The following is a 17,852-nucleotide window of genomic DNA, read 5'->3' on the forward strand; positions in this document are numbered from 1 at the left end:
AGAAAAGTAGGGGATTTTGCTAAGTGTGCTGCCAATTTAAGATTCTCTCCAGCCAAAAAGGGAAAAGAAGGAACGAGATAAAAGGATTAAGAAGCTCCCTCCTTTTGTAATGAAGTACAATGTGAATTTTCCGCAGCAAAGAGCTGACGGAGAGCCACATACCCCTCTCCAGGGTCTCCTCCAGGACGCATGCCAAGCTTTTGCTTCCACCAAGGCTATCATGGAAATGCTTTTGATCTCCATTTTTTCTGCACTGTTTTCATTCTGCAGAAGTGACATTTCTCATTATTTCCCCACAAAATTGCAATTCTGGTTCCTTCACTACTCTTGCCTGCAATTCCAAGCTTCCTGACACAGAAGAAATAAAATATTGTATCTATTATCCATATGAACCAGAAGTTATTTGTTCTCCACGCCCAACCTCTGACTGGCTGGCCTGTATATTAAGCTGCTTCAACTAACTCAGTTATTCCTAAAAGCTTTTAAACCCAACAATGACCAGCGTTTCCAAAGGCTTGCAACATGACAAGTGGCTACCTGAAAGTTGATTCAACGCCTCAAGGGGGTGCTGAGTGCTTCCAGCTGGCTTCTCTGAGCACCCAGGATACAGCAGCCACATGGATTTCCAGTTTCTCCCAGCTGACTGGAGGCAGCCAGCAGACACACTGGTTCTCATTGAGCATTGCTTAAATAAGCGCTTGTGACTAAGGTACTGATGAGTGGTTTCTCTACAGTCTCCAAGCTGGCAGTTTCCCAGTTTGTTGTGCAGAGAAACTCATGACAAAGGAGGAGAAAACTCGTAAGAAAGGTGAAACTCATGAACGAGGAGCACAGAAGACCTGCTGCTGTTATTTCCACCTGCCTCCTCTACCATGCTTAAGGTTTGAGATTAACTGTAATGTCATAATAAGGCTTAGGTTAAATCGCAACCAGGGCTCCTCTGCTGTGAAGGCTCCACATCAGCATGTAGACACAGCAACAGCTGGGGAAGCACAGAGCACCCTGACCCCAGAATAAGCACACGCAAGCCCTATGCTTGGCCTTGCATTTAGGAGAACATAGCCAAAGGCAGGCAATGTTGAAAAAGCAGGAAGTCCTAAACACAGCTATCAGCATTGACGAAACTTCCAGACTACAGCAGTGGAATATAAAGCCTCACAGAAAAATTGCAAAGAACAAGGGAAGAACAACAAGTCTCAAACACCACTCGGAGCAGTGGAACATAAAGCCTCACAGAAAAACTGCAGAAAACAAGGGAAGAACAACAAGTCGCAGAGCAGAAACACCACTCGGAATACATGTATTGTATTGCAATTGGCCCAGAGGTTGGGCTAGGCTGGAAGGTTTTGTTCATCACTGTTGTGAGGAAGATTATGAGAAAGAGGTTAACAGGGGAAAAAATTTGTTCCTGAACAGCAGATGAGAAAGAGCAACACAGGACAAAGTAACCAAAATCCCAGATACAAACTAAAGTGAGTAAGGTACTGAGAAGCATCATATGTTTAGCTGTAAAATGAGGATGGCTCTAAGACAGAGAATGACCTGGAACAGTAGGGACCTCACCCTGGGAAACTTGTCTCAGTAGCTGGCACTCAACACCCATTGACTTTGTTTACTCTATCACCCCAGTTTCATAAAGTCCTAGTGAAGGATTGCGAATACATTGTACAGAGAAGAAAAAGGTGGTCCCTGGCTTAAAGAGGTTACAATTTACAACTAGACATGAAAACCTGTAAGATAAAACTTATCTGTAATACATTCTGAGCAATTTAACCAGGTTTGTGGTGGTCACTGCTCATCACTGTTGGGCACAGAAAAAGGAAACAAAAAAAAAGGCAGATGTTTGAAAAAATATGAGCTAAAAAAAAAGGCAGAGGAAACATAAGGGACTAGATAGGAAGGACGGACCCTGTGTCCCAGAGTCAGAGCTCAGTCACAGATTTCCTGGCTCAAATTAGTTATCAGCTCCAGACCACAAAGAAATGGAAAAAACAAGATTTAAGGAAAGGCATTATGCTATACTTCAAATATGTTTTTCAAGATCTGTTTTCCCATCATAAATAACATACTGAACTGCTAAGTGCCAGTAGATTTCATCAGGGCTACTTTACATCATGCTGCACACTGTGAATAAAAGCACAAGCATTTCCTGCACTTAAGAGCAAAATCTTCATCACTTGCAATTCACATATAAGGTATGGAGAATACAGTGGAATGTATGAGGACTGACATTAAGCCCATATAACCACCTCATTTTACTCCAACCTGAGCATAGCTGTATTTCTCTATGAACAAGAACACTGCAATTTCACAAGAAAGTCTGAAGATACTTTAAAACATGTGCATGGGGTTTTCCACATCTTTCAAACATCTCAAGATAAATGTTGGCATGTCTTAAATGAACTCTACAGTTCTACAGCATATTACTGCATACTACTGCTTGAGGCTATTAAAAGACCAACTAGGCTTACATACAGTCAACATAATGCACATGAGCCCCATTATGGCTTTTTTTTTTTTGAAAAGCCAAATGAAAAGCCACTTAATTTAATTTGAACAATTCACTTCACACACTTGAAAAATCAAGATGAAAACCCAAAGTGATTCAGGTTACTAATTTCCAAAATACTAACAGCAGACACAACCTGTGCTTATATTCAATGTCCCAACTCAGGACAACCGTGGAGTCATAGAATGGTTTAGTTAGGAAGGGTCCTTAAAGCTCATCCAGTTCCAACCCCCCTGCCATGGGCAAGGACATCTTCCACTAGACCAGGTTGCTAAAAGCCCCTTCCAACCTGGCCTTGAACACAGCCAGGGATGCAGCAGCCACAGCTTCTCTGGGCAACCCATGCCAGTGTCTCACCACTCTCACAGTAACAATTTTCTACGTAATATCTAATCTGAATTTACTCTCTTCCAGTTTAAACCCATTCCTCCTTGTCCTATAGCTACATGTTTTTGTAAAAAGTCCCTCTCTGTATTTCTTGTAGACCCCTTTTAGGTACTGGAAGGCTGTTACAAGGTCTCCCCAGAGCCTTCTCTTCTGAACAAGCCTAGCTCTCTCAGCCTGTCTTCATTGGAGAGGTGCTCCAGCCCTCTGATCATCTTTGTGGCCTCCTCTGTACTCATTCCAACAGGTGTTTGTCCCTCTTGTGTTGGGGTCCCCAGAGCTAGATGCAGCACTGCAGGTAAGGTCTCACGAGAGCAGAGCAGAGGGGCAGGATCACCTCCTTCGACCTGCTGGTCACACTAATTTTGATGCAGCCCAGGATACGGTTGGCTTTCTGGGCTGCAAGCGCACACTGCTGGGTCATGTTGAGCTTCTCATCAACGACCTAAGCTCAGACCACCCACCAGCCCATGAGCTGGAAGTCAAGTGCTTTCCAACACCAGCAAAAGCTGACACACATAAACCTGATGAAACCAGAGGGGAGCTGGAGGTAGCTTGCGCACTGCCTGAATTGTCTTGAGGAAACTGGCTGACAATTCAGCTTGCCTCTTCATTTTCCCCACCTGTGAAACTGGAACCTATTTCTTGGTGACTGCTGAGCACCTGCTTTGCAGAGCCTTGCAAAGATTCAGGTCTACACTTACAAAGTCTTTTGAAGATGAAAGTTTTAGATAAAGTATGCCAACACATTAAAAGAGACCTGGGTAACAAAGACATACAGCAATGCAATACTCACCCGTTCCTGACCAGCTGTGTCCCAGATCAGAAACTTATGAAGCTCATTCCCACAAGGCACTGTTTTAGTCATGAAGGATGCTCTGAAAAGAAGGAAGCAGCAGAAATCTGTAACACAACCACCATTCTGAATATGCAATGCACAGACCACAAGAAGTTCTGATGGGTTAGACCGCATATGAGGAAACTCCAAAACCTTGATAAAATTCCTACGGAAGTGAAAGTCTCCCTTTTCTCAGATAAAATATACGATACCTACATATCTATCTTAAAAGCAGGAAAAAGCCTCTGAGGTTTAGGGGGCATTTGTACACAGGCCCAGGAACACAAATGCTCCTGCTGCGCTCACACTTCTTCTAATAGCTACCTCCATCTTCTCAGTGATATGGGCCCAAGAAAAAGGCATCAGCCAGCACCATACCAGGAAAAAAATGTGCAGTTTTTCAGTTAAACCTAGAATACTGGATCACCAGGGAACAGAAAAGTCATCTTGTGGAATGCATATGGTGAACAAATGGAAAAACGTTCTTCCCCCTCTCACCTCAGATAAATGAAGTCCTTGTGGCTTCTGGGTTTTGTAGGAGAAGTGATTTATCTGTGCTTTCACAGTGATTTTTGTTCTTTTAGGAAAGAAGGTTACAAATTCATAGGCTTTTTCTGTATTACAGCATTTCATTTGAAAGCTGCCTAGGAGACCCCCAAACTCTGTCAGATTCCCACCCTCCATCCTGTGTGGACACTGATGAACAATTTCTGTTGTGGTAACCTTCTTCCTGGCTCATAAAGACGCATTTGATACAATGCACTCTCATTACAAAAGCACTGAATGATATCAAACAATGTGTCACTGATCAAAACATTTCCTGAGAATGATATACCAGAGTTCTCCTCTACAGCCAACTGAAAATTGTTTGAATTTAACAATACTGCACTGCTTATAAAAATATTAAGGCCAAAAAAGCAACAGCATTTTCTTTGGTTGTTTTCTGATGTATGCTTTCAGCTGCCACTCCCCTCAAAGCATTAAGTAACACTTTACAGCTTCAAAAACAGGAACTTTAGAGCTGCAGTAGCTACTGTAGATTGTATATTGTAGACTGTATATTTAAAATATTTTATTAATTTGGAAGAAAACGAAAGTAAAACCCTTATCTGTATAAACAAGTAATATCACCCACATGCAAGGCAGCCTTCACACTTTAATTTTCAAATGGAAAAAAAATTCCCTTTACTTTTCATAATTATGATAACAGAGGGAAAAATATTTTTCCTATTTGAGCAGAAGACATTTACTTAGCAACAACAACTACTTGGAGAAAAAGGCTGCTGGTGATTTAGAAGTAAAGAACCATTCAAGTTCCCATCAGTTCCTTCACTGCAAGTGTCCTTTAGTCAGTAATGTTATTCATTACTTGCTTCCTTTCTCGCTGTCCATTTTCTCTATTCATCACATTGAGGAGTACAAAATTGCCCTGGAACTTCAACGTGCAACTTCCAGCTGAAAACGCTTCATGCATTGAAAGGCAGAGCTTTAAAAGCTGTCATCTAACCCTCTAAACAACACAAGGCAATCAATACCAGTCCTTCACAGATGACTCAAGACAGCTCTAACACACAAGCCAGGTCAGCCCTTCCCACCCAAATCACTCCTTCATAAACACTGCATATGAGCTTCCTTTCCTGTAAGAGAACAACAATTTTCAAAATATTCCAGGTAACACAGGACTTGACAAATTCATCCCCAAGATGTTACAAGAAAAAGATCTGGAATTAAAATCAACTACAGAATGTCACGGTTTAAGCGAACACGGAATTAATGAGGTTCTGATGGTCTGACACATGGAAGCTCAGCAGTTTTTAAAGAAGAGGTATGAACTAACTATACTTAAATTGCATTGTCCCTATTTTGAGAAAGGCGGGATAACGTGATACGTCCCAAACCTAGATGAAAGCATGTCCACACCTGGGAAGACACTGTCCATATTCCAGCCCAGCCTGGCAGTGCACACAACACAGATCCATGTCTGTCAGCAAGGGCTCTCCATGGTTCTTTTGCCATTACCCTTCTATGGGGTGCCCTGGTCATTGTGCAAATCACAGCCTCTTGGGATGTGGGGTTTCAGTTCTTTAAGCTCTCAGGATCAGGTTTGATACCTCATTGACCAGTAGGAGCTAAAATTACTTTAATCCTAAGGTCCAAAATACAATCTACAGTGGGAAGCTCTTGACAAGACAAAAAAGACAGCAGCTGAGTAAGACATCTAAGAATCTCTTGGTGTAAGATGGGTGAAGAAAAACAAAACAGAACAGCCTGAAGTCATGGCCATGCACAACACCAGCCAAGACCGCATGGCTCTGGACAGCGTCAGGAAAAGAGGCTATTTCAAGAGACACCATTCACAGGAGGAGAATGGCAGAGCTGTTTTAGCCTCTCCATAATAAGACTATGCTCCAGTAAGCTGAGGGACCCTCTGTATTCCCAGAGCAGGGAGAGCAGAGCAGACTTGGTTTGGAGCAGTCCCACACTCTCCAAACACATAGTATGAGCTGAAAGCCATTAAAGGAGAGTAAAGGGTTGAGTGAGATTGATAAATTGGGGAGGAAAAGATATACAGTATTCACAGACTTGAAAGTAAGGAAAAGAAAGAAGCTCAACAGAGGGCTGTGAGTTAAAAAAAAAATATATAGAAGCAAAAAGATACTATGCGTGGTACTTACCCAATAGTAGGGCTAATATTGTGGTCAAAGTGGTCCTGGACAAATCGACAAACAATGCTTGATTTCCCAACCCCAGTATCCTGAAAATAAAGGAAAGTATGGCAGTGAGTTCAGAGGAGCCTACATATCAACACTTCACCTGAAGAAATAGCCCAATATAAGCTGAGAAATTAAATCCCCTCTCGTGGCCAGTGGGGCAGGTTAAACATTTCAGAAGAAATGTGAGCATAAGGATTACCCTTTTCAAAGGTCAGCATTGTGAATGGAGCTCCCTGGTCCTCTTCCCAATACTCCCTTCTCTCCAAACCTTGTATGTTTTTGGGTGGATTTTATATTCCTGGTGCAAGGACAGTAGTACTTCAAGCACAGCCATTTACTTGCACAAGAAAATCCTGTGCTTTCAGAGATGTGGTGCATTACCCAGCAAAGCCAGAGAAATAATTTCATTCTGACCTGTTGCAAGGACAGCCCAAATATGCTCCCAAAACAGATTATTAACACCAAACAACACCAACAGTGCTAACTTACTGGAATAAACCTTTTCATGGCAAGATACACAAGCCTGCTTGGTGGAAACTTTGCAGAGGCTTCAGGTGGTTTTTAAAAGGCAGAAATCCAAAGGTGTAGGTCCCCAGAGCTATCCACATGCAGGTTGTGTTACTACACTGCAGTGAAACAGCATTACTTTAAATGCAACACAACTTGCTCTATACACTGCAGTGTGGCAGACTGCTTTCAGTTGCAGGAACAGTCTCTTTTTTTCTTCTCCCCACAATCAGGAAGGAAAAACAACAGCAGTACAGTACTGGAATAAAATTCAGAATAACCTGGGAGTGGGGGAAAGCCTGGCATTATACAGAAATACTAATTCAGGCAATTAAGATACCAACAACTCCCCCAGAATTCAGCATTTTTCAGTTTGCCTCTGTTATTCACAAAGCCTTGGATGACAAGTAGAACAATTTAAAATTATACAGGGATTTATCAAGGAAGAGGAATAGCAATATTGCTATGTCTCCCATAGAATTGCAAAGAGCCTCCTTAGAGATGAAAAGGATGCCAGGAAATCGATCCTGATCTTTCCAAGACATTAACAACGACAGCCCAGGGTCCACTCTAAGTCATTGAAAAGTCAACAGAAAGTTTTCTATTAATTTCATTGGAAGTGACTGCAGAACTACCAGACTGCACCTGGCAGTTCCATTTGAATCCACGTTTTAGGACACTTGACTAATTTACACAAACCTCTCAGAAAGCGCCAGGACAAGACAATACAGTTTGTTGAGAGCACCATGCACACAGCTGCATATTACAAAATGCAGTCTTTGCCCACACTTAACTACATAGATATGAAAAATCAAAAAAGCCTTTGCCTTTCCTGTAATCAACTTTCCAGTGTTTTATCTTCTTTTTGAATATGAAAACAAAGCCTGTATTAAGATTTCTTTTTACCATGCTTAAATGAAACTGTATTGCCACTGCAAGCCAAGTCTTCATAGACACCACTTACTAGAAAACTGTCATTTAAACTCTCATATTTAATTCAAAGCTGTCCTTAGCTTAAAAGCCCTAATAAATGTTCATGCTACACAGACGGTTGTTTATCTACTGTGTTCAATCAATACGAAAAAAAGATCTAAGAGAGGACCATAAAAAAGAACTGTATATAAAAACAGCCACGTAGCCTTTGTTCAACAGCAGCAACACATCCTGTTGCTATTCCCAAATTTGGCCTGCACTATCAATTCCAGCGGTCATCTCTGTATAATTACTAGACCAGGGTGCCAAAATACATTACAAAAAGTCCTCTGCACCAAAACTGAGGATCTAATTATTAATCCAGATTTTACATGTTGTGGAGAAACCAGAACTACCATCCACTGGGTGCAAGAAATTACATTTCCCTCTTGTGGGGAGACAGTTTCTGCCACTGTATTCTAAACTATACGTTGACTCCCATGACCTGATGATGCTGTAGTTTCATCTGCATCCCTCGGCTCCCTTGACAGGTCACTCAGAAGGGCAACTGCAATTACAGCTCCTGAACAAGAGAAGCCGATTCTCTGGCAGGGATGTGACATCCACAAGTGCGGATTAAAGCTTAGCTCATTTTCCTGGAAACTCTTACCTCTTCATCTTTCATGGCTCTTACTAACGTTTCATGATAATGTTAAAGGAACTTTAAACATTTCTATTGCTCTCGCATCCCTCACAACGAGCATGGCTGGAGTTAAGCATACACCAGGCATACCAATAGCCCTCAAGAAGCTGAAAGGCATTCGTACACTTTGCTCCTCGGGTTGCTTGGACTACTGAGACAGCTAAATTTAACCCTTGTGTAACTCCAGTGAAAGCAATGGATTTAGACCACAAACAAGCCTGGGTTTAGGACGACCACTGTTGCAGCCAGTGGTCAGTGCTTTCCAGGAGCCAGGCAATTTATCGCACCAAGGGGTTCAGTTAAATGAGCACTCCCAGCTTCTGTTTTGTTTCCTGGAGGATACAAATAGCCAGCTACTGGAGTCTAATTACAGCACAGAGGGGAAGGAAGTAAAAGAGAAAAAGCTTCCTACTTAAGGCAGTGATTATCATTCCATCACAGGACTTGAAACTACCTAGGCAGTCCATGTGACTGTACTCGCATCCATCAAACAAGACCCTCACCTGCCTGAAAGCAAAAAAAATCATGGTGTATGAGCATGATATAACTTGAAAACTTAGCAGAAGTCTTTCACTGCTAACCAGACCTTATCTTTTACTGACAATAGGGAACTATCAAGTCAATCTCATAGAAGTCAAGGAAAGCAAGGTTGCTTCAAAGAAGCAGAAAAGGCATTCATTCTCAGCAATGCATTGAAATTAAACCTCCTTGCTAAGGCTGTACAAAGCTTTCCTCCTACCATCTGCTTTGTCCTTTACTATATGATCTTCCTCTACATGCATCTCTTTTTCTAACATCTGAGGGACTGATCGGTTTTGTTCCTTTTTCTTCAAACAATTGTAACAGACTTACCAAGCCACATGCCTGTGTAATATTTAGGCATGCAGAGAATTGATTTTTTTTAGTTCTCAAAGTTCTGCTTTTTACCAGATTTCTACATGCTCCAGTCATTTTTTCTTTTTTGTTTCGCTCCATGTTGGTGTACATAAAACATACACCAAGGAATAACATTTTGTCTTATCTAAAAGGTCACAGTGGTATTGAGCCAAGTGGATTGGACCAGTTTCAGAAACTGAGAGCATGATCACAGGAGTTACATCTCACTTCAAGGAACAGATACTGCAATTCTTCAGAAAAATCCTTATCCATGGAAAATCCAAGGGTTTCAGCATTACAAATTGACTCATCACAATCAAGAGCATACTCTATGAAAGGAGTGTCAAGAAAGGAATAAGTATAAAACAATTATTCTGAATCAAGAAGTTCGTGATGCATTTGATAATCCAGTCATGGGACCAACTGCATGCTTTGCTTTTCTCCTTTCTTCTCCAGAAGCCTTGTAGAACACTTACAAAATACCACTTATAAACAGCATTGTACCAAGATAAGCAAAAGGAGTGGGGAGATAGGGAAGGAGTAAAAATATAATCCACAGTAAGTAAATTGCTACTACTTCACAAGTAGCTACAACTTCAGAATCTCCCACTGGTCAGCAAAATGGATTTGGAAATCTGATGCCGTATCAGATGATTCTGATAAATACAAGGAACCAGTGCAAGCATGACTATTTCCTGATTTTTACCCGTTAACCTGAAAAGACAATTTCTGCTCTTCTAAATTCCATTACTCACAGGTTGAGGCAGGAGGATTTTCAGAGCTCTAGAATGGAGAGCAGCATGCCACAAAACACAGTGATTCCACCCACACTCCTGCTCATGGAGAACCACCCCACTTGGCTCTTCTCAGCTCTCATTACTACTGTAAAGGAGATGAGACAGTATTTCAAGCCAGCAGAATTGCAGGATGCTGGCAACTCATTTGCAGGCAATCAACAACTGAGCTGCTGATTTCTTCTGGCTGATTTGCAGCAGCACAGAGGAAGATTATATAAAAAAAAAAAAAAGAAAAAAGGAAAAAAAAAGAAAGCAGAAGTTCAATATGAGCAATATATCAAAAAAGAAAACCATTTTCCCATTACAAGTAGGCAGTCAGTATATTCTTCTGTTCATTGTTTCAGATGCACTTATTGTGACAGAAAAACTAATGCAGAAAAATGTAGCTCTTTAATTTAAATCTGGATGTCTCATTTATATCTTTGCACAACCACAAGACCCGGTTCTCCAAGCACTCTCCCAAATTGAAGGGAATCCTGTGAACATGTCCCTGATTAGGATGCTAGTCTTCAGCCTTAGTATTATAATAGCCTTTAATAGATTCAGATGGGTCAAGACCTATTGTGCTGAACAAACTAAACTCTTCATGTAAATTCTGTTTACATCTGAAACAGAATAAATGATGAATTCACAAAAAATTCACACATATCGTGACTGATGACTAAACAGCAGCCCTATAATTATGCACACTGCTGCAAGAGCTTTTTTATTCTTGACTACGCAGAATCTTTCTGTGCTATGTTAACACATAGGGCATTTTTAATATATATAGAATTGGGAAAAAACATGCAAAAATCCTTTTATGTCTCTAGGATTTTGAAAAAGTAAATAAAACCAGAATTCTAGACAGTACTTCACACAAGGAAATGGCACATTCACATAAAAATGGACATGTTTGGTTCTCCCTTCTGTCCTCCCACTTGCGAAGTACGAAAAAAATAAAAGAACATCTGGCTTGTAACCACCACAGATCTCATGACTAACTTCCCATTTCAGATCTAAAAGAAGCTTGAGATACCCTGGAGATGGGTGCCACAAAAAGCTGCATTGAGAAGTAAAGGAGAACTGATCTCTATAAAACAGGGATCCAACACATGGCTCCTTCAGAAAGATAGGAGTTTTCTCATCAGCTTAGATAAAGCCAGGATTCAATCCACGGTATTTCAATGTGTATAGATTTTTACAAATTGAAAGTGTCTGTCTCTCGAAAGCATTGCTTGTAATAACCAAGATTCATTGAGATATGATCTACAGGCAGAGGTCTCATTAAAACTGCCTGGGTTTAACATACATTAGTCTTACATATCAGAAGAACAATCATGCCCTAGCAATCTGGCGAGTATTAACACCAAGTGCTCAAAAAAACACAGGTAAAGCAGATTTTATTTCAACAATAATATGAGAAGCACTTGAAAGTGACAAGTCTTTATCCTTTCGCATAAGCAAGAAACTGACCCCACAGCTCACGTGGCTTCCACAGAAATCAGTAGGACTCTCCTGCAGCTCACAGGGGGGAATGTATCTGCCCCTCAGAGCCCTACTGCGCTGGGGATCCCCAAAATCTGACCTACTAACCCACCCTAACTTCAAAGCATCATGAGGATTTGGCAGCTCAGCCCTTCCTCTGAGGATCCCTGATCACAACGGTTTCAAGAGTGTGACCAATGCCATCAGGGCTGACCTAGTGTAACCCCAGGGGAGCCTCCTGTGGCATAGCATCAAGCACACCAGCTGGAACTACAATGCTGCTCACACCGATGGAAACTCAGGTTCCAAGCAGAAGGCAATACTGAAGCCTACCAGCAAGCTGTTTTGAAGCTTTCTCACAACAGACTAGCATCCAGAGGTACAATAAGTGTACGCACCAGAAACAACTATGGCCACATTTGGCTCACTAATGATTTTCTCTGCACATTCCAGTGAGATAATGCTGCCTTGTGTCATCGGTCAGACACATCTGAGGGGTGGAAGGAAATGAAAAAGGCTTGATCAAACATACAGAACAAGGGTACAGTCAAAAAGCTGTCCCACTCTCCTGGAGGAGGATCTGCTCAGAGAGGAAGCTGGCTACCCCTGATTATTAAGAGAAGCAGCAGTTCCTGGCTCCCTGTCACATATTCATGCCACCAGACAAATTTATTGACTGGTTCATTACTAACTGAAAAATAACAGAGGAGCCAGTTTATGATCAAGATTTCCCAAGTTAAATTCTCGTCTTTGATACATCAATTTGACTCCTGTCAGTGCTAAAGCAGAGAAGAAGGAGAGGTCCTTGCCTTGCCCAGTGTAGAACTTTCACTGTTGGAATAATTAAGATGTACAGATTAAAACATGTGAATTCATATGAAGGTGCCAAAAAGGAGAAAAACTGTCCATAATCATCAGTGCATTTGATACTTTAAATAGCAAAAAAAAGGCACTGAAAACCTCTGCAACTGGCCAAGCAGATCTGAGGTACAGAGGCATGGTTTAAATTTAGGGGAAGAAAAATAATCAACAAATCTTACCAAAACTGCAAATGCAGAGAAACCTTTCACTCGTAGCTCTGTAAAGCACAGCTGGTTTTGACTTGGCAGTTCAGCTTCTGCACATTAAAATAGCCATTCTTTCCACTGTCAGAATTGGCCACGCTTTAGTTTTGATTTACAGTTGAATCTCCCTGGCCCATTCCCATTATGCTCAGCAGGACTTTGATGGAATATGAAAATTTGCAGCAGCATAATCACATCGCAGCACTACTAGATGGCTAGCATTTTATTAGCTATCATCAAACAAATTGCTAGGCCTGCACTGTGAAGTACCACTGGGCTTTTGCAGAAATGTATGCTCAGCTCTTGTCAAGCTCGCATCTCAGATGAACTGGTATTTCGGATGAACGTCACTTCTCAGCCAAGGTCTGGCATGCAGTACTGAGACATCCAACCTGCATCTTCAATGCCTTTGGAGATGCCAGTCCTTAACCCAGAGGCGCATGATGTGGTAAGGCAAGAGTACAGGATTATGGCTTTTAAATCCCAATGGAAGTAAAAAAATAATGAAGTGAACAACGAAACAAAGCTTTGCAATTCACATCCTTCTTTAGACCCCTATGCCTGCCATTAACATTTTAATCATTACTCAGATGATCAGATGCAGGCAGCATTGCAATACTTTCCATGTCTTACTAATCCAGTTACAGCTGCTCTGGAAGGCTGTAGCTTGAAGAGCATCTGAAACTGGCTTTGGATTTTTATCAACTGTATGAATATACAAGGAAGAGTTATGCACAACAGACTCCTGATCACAGTTTCCATGGGCACTACTTTAATCCAAGAATTACTCTACCAAATAAACTTTTTGCTAGCCTTAAACACATCATTTGTCCCTCCCTGTGTTTGGGTATTACTCACTTGTCTGAAAACACTGTAAGGAGCAATACCTTTGATGAGACCTGGGTTCAGAGACACCCCTGGGACTGAACTGAATCCGCCAAGCATCAGGTCTGTCCCAGCAAAAATGCAGCCATGCACCACAGAATAGTGTCTAGGAAGAAGTGCAAATAGCTTCTTGCTGTATTCAGTTTTTCCATCTGCAAGATGCATCAAGCAAGCAAATCCCACCACTCCATAAGCATACAGATGAAGATATGACAGCAGCTCTTAGACTGACACAGTGGCTTACTAATCAATACAAAACTGCCTAAGGCTTCAGCCTGGAGGGATGCAGGCTGAAGAACCTCAAGTCCACAGTCAAAAGACTACACATCTCATTCAGGACACAAATTATTTCTGTAAATTTCGGTTTTCATTACAACCCTGTATAATGAGAAATAGACTGTTTCCTCTGTGAGCAACATGATTCTCAGAGAAGATCCTTTGCCCATTGATTTGCTGGGATCCCCCTTCCAGAGCTACAGAACTGGCCCAGCAGGCACACATGCTTCCCAAAGCATCAGCACAATTTTTCAACTCCCTGACAGGTCCTCCCATATAAAAGATCTGTTGTCCCCCATCAACATTACTTTCATTGTTTGACTTTAGTCATTACCAAGCTTAAGAATGTACTTCTACAGCAAGAGCTCCAAATGACATCAGGTGAGGCCTTATGCCACCAGTGATATACAAGAAGCTTCTGCAAAGGGCACTTGGCTGCAAAGCAAAGTTGAAAAGGAAGAACTGGAACCAGACCTGGCCTCCAGGAGTTTGATGTGCAGCCATGCACCTTCCTGTGTTAGGAGTACTCGCCAAATGAACAGCAGTGTTCCCATTGAACATTGAAACCGAATTCCCGCAGCTCCCAGCACAGATCTCAATGCAACCATGTTTTGAGGGGAAGGATTATCCTGCAGCATCTCAATTCTTCAGTAGGGACCACCACAGTTCTTTCAGTCATCTGTCAGTGTGTGAACCTTACAAGAACATCCCAGTCTGCATTTCTGTTCATTGCGTGCCCTTCTTTAAACTCATGAGATGTGGTAATAATGGTTATCTTTTAAGTCAGTCGGTATATGACTTCTATAAAGTTAATATGGTCTGTGTCAATTCTCCCAAGTGAAAAACCCTACACATCATTTCAAATTCCTAGTGTAATTTCAGGCCAGTGCTGGCTTTGAGCAGCACAAATCTGCTACAGAATAGGCTTTTTCCTCAGGTGCACATTACAATTAGATTAACTCTAGCTCCTTCTACACTTAAGAAGTACACCACTTGTTCACAGAGACAGATAGTCCTGTTATATCAGAATACAATCCTTCCTCCTAGTGCTGCAAGGACTGCACTTGGCACAGGAATTTCTGGCTCTCACTCTCACCTCACTAGCTGTTACATGAAAATAACAATTACTTGATTTTACCTTGTAACAGCATTACGGGGATTTAGATCGGTGATAGCTGTAAAATGTTCAGACAGCACAGTGGCAAAGAACTGTTTAAGTGCTTTAAGAGAGAGACTGTTACGGCATTAGATCAGTGGTAAGGAACAAATCCTTGTTTTACACTGCATGAGCAGTGGGTGGCAAGATTAGCAGTCAGTTAAACTATCTACAACCCAAGAAATCACAAAGTGGCCCATGTGGCTGTTGCGCATTTACTCACCCAGTGCTTACAAACCGTGCTGCTCTTCCATGAGCTGCTAACTCTTACGCATGTAAAGTTGGCATGGGAATATAAAGCGATCTTTATCTACGAGACAGGGGGCTGCAGAGGGAAAGGGAGATCCAAGAAACTTCCTTTAGAGCTATTCTTTAAAATAACTCCAATAGAATGAAAATAAATAGAACAAACCATAAAGCAAAACAGAAATGTAATTCATGAAGAATACATAGCCTGTGGGTCAGTACTCCAGCTACCTCAGTTCCTTTCTCTGCAACATGAATCAGGAACAGCAACTCTGTGGAATATATTAAAAAATAATAACAACAAAGCAACTGCAGCCTACTATGCTCTAACTTATGTCTAACTTAGCAATTTTTAAAGCCCATGTGCTTCAGTCAAAAAAAAACCCAAACCCATACTCTAATTTAGATATCTATGGTTAATCACAGCATCTTATTGTACAGAGTATAAGATAACCACACCACCACAGTAGTAAGAGTATGGATGGCAAAGATAACAGCCTTCAATCTTTATTAATAGTTAGAGACTTCTTCCCCACATCAAATTTCCAGCTAGTTCTCTGTGTCATTCCTTACACATTTCATCCCCCTCTTCACGTAAGTTATCAAATTCAGAACAGTAGCTGAACTGCCAAGAGAAATGGAGGATTTGAAATTTAAATCAAAAAACAGAATCTCAATTAATTTCTTATGCCCTTGACAGCATATAGTGGAAGAAGAATTGCTTAGTCTGGTGAAAAGGAATACGGGAACTCGGTGTTTATTTGCATTCCTTCATCTCAAATTGTGGCTTTTGGGGGCACTGGCTATTTGCTCAACATGCTGAACTCCTTGCTTTGAACTGCCTCGGCAGTTTCAAGTAAGAGCATGACATCCATAAAAAGCAGCTGCAAATAAGGTGGTATCAATCCAGCTGACTAAGAAGATGAGACGATGAAAGGTGAAACAAGAAGACACACACACATCTCCTTGGGAGTAGCAGCACATGCCAACAAATAAGCAAAAAACCCTCTTGCTGGAAGGGGGGCAGTTCAACAGTGCAAAGCCTGAGGATATCCTTAGTGAGACTTGCTCATGCTTTATACTACAGTAAAGCAGCTTTTGAGTAGAACAGCGTACTCACGAGCTGTGTAGAAACAGTCTACCCTTCCAGGGACCTCAGTGTTGAACTGAGGCAGTGGCTGATTAAGTCACAGGGAACGCCTTTGCTTCATAATATGCCTCAAGACTGAACACACGGCAAGATGCAAGTCCCCTCACACTCCCTGACACACCAAGGAAATCTCCATCACAAAACCAAACACCGTAAAACCTTTCTAGTGGACTGTGCTGCAATGCAAGGTAGGGCATTTAATTGGGAAATAGCACCACCTGGTGACTCCTGCTACTAAGGGAGAAGAAACCGGTCAACTTTGCCATAGCAGGACAGGAGGAAAAGAGGAAGGAGTACTGGCTAAACTGGGAACCAACAGCCTGGGTAAGGAGTGAGAGAGGACTGCACGACGGAGTTGCAAGAACTAGACAGGTAGGGCAGAATGAGATGGAAAGAAGAGTGTCTGAACTGTTTCCCCTTTGGAAACAAGAGGCATCTTCCACTGCTGTTACCACCTTGTGCAGCCTGGGTGACAGTAAGTGTGGTGTGAATGTAGCAGTGGCAGCTGCAAAGGGATGCCCATAACCCACACATAAATCACTGTTTTAATGAACCAGGAATGAAATGAAAGGGAAAAAAAAAACAACAAAAAACCCAATCCAAAAACACACCCAACATCCAAACCTGCACAGTATCAATTATGTTGCATGCCACACAGAAATATCTTGGGTTCATACCAAAATGAAACTCTTGGCTGAGGGACTCCATAAAGTCGCTACTGTCCAACAAGAAATTCCTCTAATTGCCTTCTATTGATCACTGAATCACAGAATCCTCCTGAACACAGCATAACACAGAGCAGCAGGCAAACCTACCCAGTCATATGCCCCGTGATAAGGAAGCATATTGTCTTACACTTCATAGTATGCTCTTCCACCTCTTCATTCCCACCACCCCAGTTCACTTTAATGACCTCTCCGTGTTCCTGGCTCACTGATTTCCCACCTGAGCACCATCACAGACACTTGAATATGATCACTTCCATGTTCACCACTTCATTTCTCAGGTGAGGAGGAAAAATGAAAGCCTTGGTTTACCATGGGAAATTCCTGCTATGGTGCCACAGTGATGGTTGCCACACATTATTCCCCTGCCAGCAAAGGAGGAACCAAGAACAAGCTTAAAATATCTCTCCAGCATGTGAAACCTCAACAAGAAGGAACTAAATAAAGCAAAGGCAAACAAAGAAAAATTGCAAGTCATACATTAATACCTATGTCATTTTAGTGACAGCAATACCTGATTTTGGCAATTCAAATGGTCAGAGTTTCTTTTCTGGACAAACTGGGGAGACCTCTTAACATCTGCAGGCTGCCATCCTCCTCCTGCCCTCCCTATCTCAAGATGGACATGCAGTTACAAAAGTCC

The 17,852-nt window shown here is 41.7% G+C and overlaps 1 protein-coding gene across 1 annotated transcript in view; it reads right to left on the reverse strand.

Annotated features, from left to right (window-relative positions):
* Positions 1–17,852, reverse strand: part of RAB31 (RAB31, member RAS oncogene family) — a 60,925-nt gene that overhangs the window by 29,221 nt on the left and 13,852 nt on the right. The window contains exons 2-3 of the mRNA XM_057397461.1: positions 6,407–6,486; positions 3,690–3,771 (exon numbers count right to left, since the gene is read on the reverse strand). Of these exons, the coding sequence (XP_057253444.1) occupies positions 3,690–3,771; positions 6,407–6,486 (162 nt within the window). The remainder of the gene's footprint in view (positions 1–3,689; positions 3,772–6,406; positions 6,487–17,852) is intronic.

This window comes from Pezoporus wallicus, unplaced genomic scaffold, assembly GCF_028554395.1.
Source record: "Pezoporus wallicus isolate ANWC-B61680 ecotype Strahan unplaced genomic scaffold, APGP_CSIRO_Pwel_v1 contig_227, whole genome shotgun sequence".
Lineage (NCBI taxonomy): Eukaryota > Metazoa > Chordata > Aves > Psittaciformes > Psittacidae > Pezoporus > Pezoporus wallicus.